The 4,081-nt window shown below is 29.3% G+C and overlaps 1 protein-coding gene across 6 annotated transcripts in view; it reads left to right on the top strand.

Moving 5' to 3' along the window:
• The first annotated feature begins 444 nt into the window (after nt 1-444).
• LOC108562584 (mucin-5AC) overlaps nt 445-4,081 on the top strand; it is a 27,436-nt gene continuing 23,799 nt past the window's right edge. For all 6 annotated transcript variants that reach the window (XM_017920977.1, XM_017920982.1, XM_017920980.1 and 3 more), the window contains exon 1: nt 445-772. In XM_017920977.1, coding sequence (XP_017776466.1) covers nt 721-772 — 52 coding nt within the window. In that variant the 5' untranslated portion in view covers nt 445-720. The remainder of the gene's footprint in view (nt 773-4,081) is intronic.

Below are 4,081 nucleotides of genomic sequence, written 5' to 3'. Positions count from 1 at the left end.
TTTCTGATTATGAAATGAATCGGAATGTGTATTTCACAAAAAAAAATGGTAGTAGTAATAATAATAAATATTTGCTGAAATGTATGAATTGGAGGTGAATGTGTTTCGGTGGATTGGGAAACGGAATTTCTGGATGTTGTTGAGATGAGTAATAGCAATTTGCATATGAATGTTGTTGGGAGCAAATTTTTGGCTGTTTCTCGTTGTAAATTAATTTTTTTATTTTTTTTGGTAATTTGCAATCGAATCTATGATTTGTATGCGATTGTGTGCTGCGAGTGTGTAACCCCGAAGGCAAAAATCCCAAGGTCTTGGTGGTTTTGTTAAGTGAATGCGTTACGGCGAAGGGAAAACACCAGCTCGATGGTGTCTTTGGTGGGGAACTTGGAAGTTTTCTCTTGCGGCCCCCACTGAGGCATTTCACTTAAGAACAACTTTTGATCAAGCACCGGCCCAGTCGGTGCGAGCACGAGTTGCGACTATAATCGTCGTCGCGTAATCACCGTCACATTTGGGGAGAATTTCTCGTTCCGGATACCATCATACATGGGGAAGTGTTCTTAGCTCCTGCGTGTGACACAAGTGCAAGGATTATTCAGTGTTCCTAAACGGACTTTGTCTCTATCCAAAATCAAATCCAAAATAATCAAAATAAATCCAAATTTCGCTACCAAAATATAATAGAAATTTCATTCCGTTCTCGTCCTGCGAATCTCCAAGATGAAACCGTTGTCGATCTTGGGCGCCGCTTTGCTGCTGCTCACCACTTCCGGTAAGTACTCTGAACTTTTGGCGCTATGTGTATTTTTTTGAACATTGTGCACACATTCGCTGCTGCATTTTCCCACCTTTAGAAAGCAAGGACATACCGGGAAAACTCGGCAAATCCTGATCCGTTATATGCCAAGGTTGCCGCAGGCTCGCAACTGCTCCTAATTAAGGCGGCTATATGGAGCGGGCCCTGACATTTTCGGATCAGAATTGTCCTGACGCATTTTACAATCGTCAAAACCGCAGATTCTTAACATGCACCCCTAAATAAGCAAAATAAAATAATTAACATTAAATATTTACTATTGTAAATTACCAATTAAGAAAATAATAAAATTTGTCTAAAAGAATATCTTAAAAAACGAATTTACAGATTTTTTTATAGAATTTTATCAAGAAACAATAATTGATCAAAATGATTAATTATTTAATAAATATATATTATTTTCCTCATTTTCAATTAATGTAATTATTTTTAATATTAATTATGAAATTTTTAGATTATTTATATATGTTTTCTTCGAATTATATAGATTTATATAAAAAATAATCATTTTAACAAAATTGTTAATAAAAACAATTATTTGTTTTTTTTTCTTTTAGAATCATATTTAATTATTTTAGTAATTAAAATAGAAATTACATAAAGTAAAGTAATTGTTAAAATAACAATTTAATAAAAAATTCTATCACTCTAAATAAATAAAAATTATCAATTAATAATAATTGATTTTATACAAACTACTTTCACACATATTAATTACAATTCATGAACCACATAATAAATTACATTAAATAATTCAATATTATTCTTTTTACTGTTGCGTACATAATATATGTAAATATGTATCAATTACAAATGATTTTAATTAAATAATGATTAAAGTTAAACAAATTTTCTCTAATTCAATTGAAAATAATAATTAAATTCTTTAAACTTTAAATTTATATATTATATATCTTTTTTTTTATCAACAAAAATAAAAATAATGATACAATGTGTTTATTTTTAATATATGTAAAATGTATCTGAGAAGAGATCATAGAAAGTGAGGAAAATTGTAGAAATGTGAGACTTTCCAAGATCTAAATCAATATTGCAAAAACTATAAATTAATAATAATATATTGAACTGTTTTATTATTGTTTTCACTATTAACATTTAGTTTATAAATAATTGAAAATAAAAGTTGTTAGATTTTTGTTAATAAACAATTCAATTATTATATATTTTTATTAATGTTTACTGATTTTTATATTTTTTGTGGAATTTTGAAATTTTATAAATTTTTAAGGGTGCATGTGATTTCTTTATAAGAACAGTGGTTAAACGAAGGAAAATAGTCAGAACAATTCTACAAATTGCAGACAAAGGATGCGATGAGCGCATCTTGTTGTATAATATACCTGTTGGTTAATAGTCGCGCGATCCCAAGCATCTTCAGCTCAATTAACAATCGCTTTTCGAAACCTCTTCACTCTTTCTCGCCCATTGTCTGAAATATTGCAACAAAATCAACAAATCGTGGGCTGAATCGGAATTGTTGCTTCTTAAAAAAAATAAACTAGTACTTATAAACACGATTTGCGCAAATTGATTGAACGTTTGCACGGTGCCAGAGCCGTATATCATTCGGCAGCGAACATTTATTGTAGCGAATATTTTAATGGACAACACACAAATCGTAACTTTCACCTGGAGTTTCTACAGTTTAAGCGCAACCGATTTGATATTTCTTCGAACATTAATAATGCTATTATTTTATATTTTTTTTGTTTTCTTCATCTTTCTTCGCAACGATTCCGATGATGCAATTAGACTATAATTTATTGGGATCGTTTCTTGCAAAATATCACAAAACAATAATCCACAATTTCTGAAATACTCCATTGTTTTTATTTACTTATTTTACTCTGAAACAAAACAATTCAATACGCAGGACAACTCAATTTCCATAGTAAAACTCTAAGTGAAAGATAGCAATATTTATTGCTCTCCGCACAATAGGCTATTGAAGTCTTTCTGAATGAAATCTTCAATTGTTCCTTTTCTTTGATAAAATTTAAACCATCTCTAAAACAATTATAGATAAATTTCGTAAAATAAAGGAAATTCTTACATTTTTAAAATATATTATTTATAGTGGTTTTATTACTTTATAAAATCACAGCTACTGCATCAACTTATCCACGAAAAATAGTAAAAGGCTATCGATCAAAGTCCTCAGAATTTTAATTTCGCTTAACATTATTTATATTGATTGAAGAAATTCGCAAAAAAAACAACAACTCTAATAGTATGTATAAATCTTGAATAAAGAGGATGCAGATCTAATAGTTAAGTGTTTTTTTTTTGTTTTGAGTCTATTTCCAATCCCGTTAATGGAATAAATTTCCGGATTTAAAGAATTAGCATATTCCAATGAATTACAAACGTCCATAAATTTGCCAAAAAATAATACTAATACTACTAATTAACACTTTTTCTACTACGTATATTCATTTGTTACATGTCCGATTCGAACATATGTTCAATTAATTTAAATACAAAGTAACAAAATGTCAGTGTTATTTTCTTTTAACAGCTCGTTAAATTGACGTCTTAATGGTTCTGGTGTCAAAAGAACATATGCTATTTAAAGTTAATTGAATATTTTAAAAGACTAATTAGAAACATATCAAAGTCAATTGCATGAACTAATGGTAGATTGACCTTTAGAAACGCAAGACAATTAAATGGTTCAGTAGTAGAAAGGAGACGATTTATAGTAACAAGTTGTAACATTAATTAACATGCAAGGACTTTGAGGTTGAGGAAAATCTAAAGAAGAATATTTTACGTCTTGTTATATAATATTATTTTATGTCTTCATTAAGTGGATATAAACAAAGCAAATGACTTTTATTGCCAAGCTCAAATATCAAATTAATTTTGATGACAATCTTCAATTACTCTTGACCCAAATCCACAGATTTGTTCGTCTTAATTATGACAATTCTCCAATTGTCTTCGCACCGTAGCTATTAACCTTCAGAAAACAACGAGGATTCACTCGTTTCCATTCATTTATTGTTTTCTGCTTCCTTTTTAGTTATAGAAACTACACCAATATCCACAAAAAAACAATTTTTTAAAGACGTTTCGCATTTATCAAATGTTATACAATTTGTAAAAATTTCCACACGCAGTAGATTGAATAATGGTGCGACTGATTCAATTATGTAAGAGCGTCGAGAGAATTCTATTTTTCACTTCTTTTTTTTTTGTTTGTTGCCGGCGTTGCTGGAAAGTTAATTAGAGTCTTGGACA

The sequence above is a fragment of the Nicrophorus vespilloides genome, unplaced genomic scaffold (assembly GCF_001412225.1).
Source record: "Nicrophorus vespilloides isolate i.1.1-1 unplaced genomic scaffold, Nicve_v1.0, whole genome shotgun sequence".
Taxonomy (NCBI): domain Eukaryota; kingdom Metazoa; phylum Arthropoda; class Insecta; order Coleoptera; family Silphidae; genus Nicrophorus; species Nicrophorus vespilloides.
This window is presented reverse-complemented; position numbering and strand designations above follow the sequence as displayed.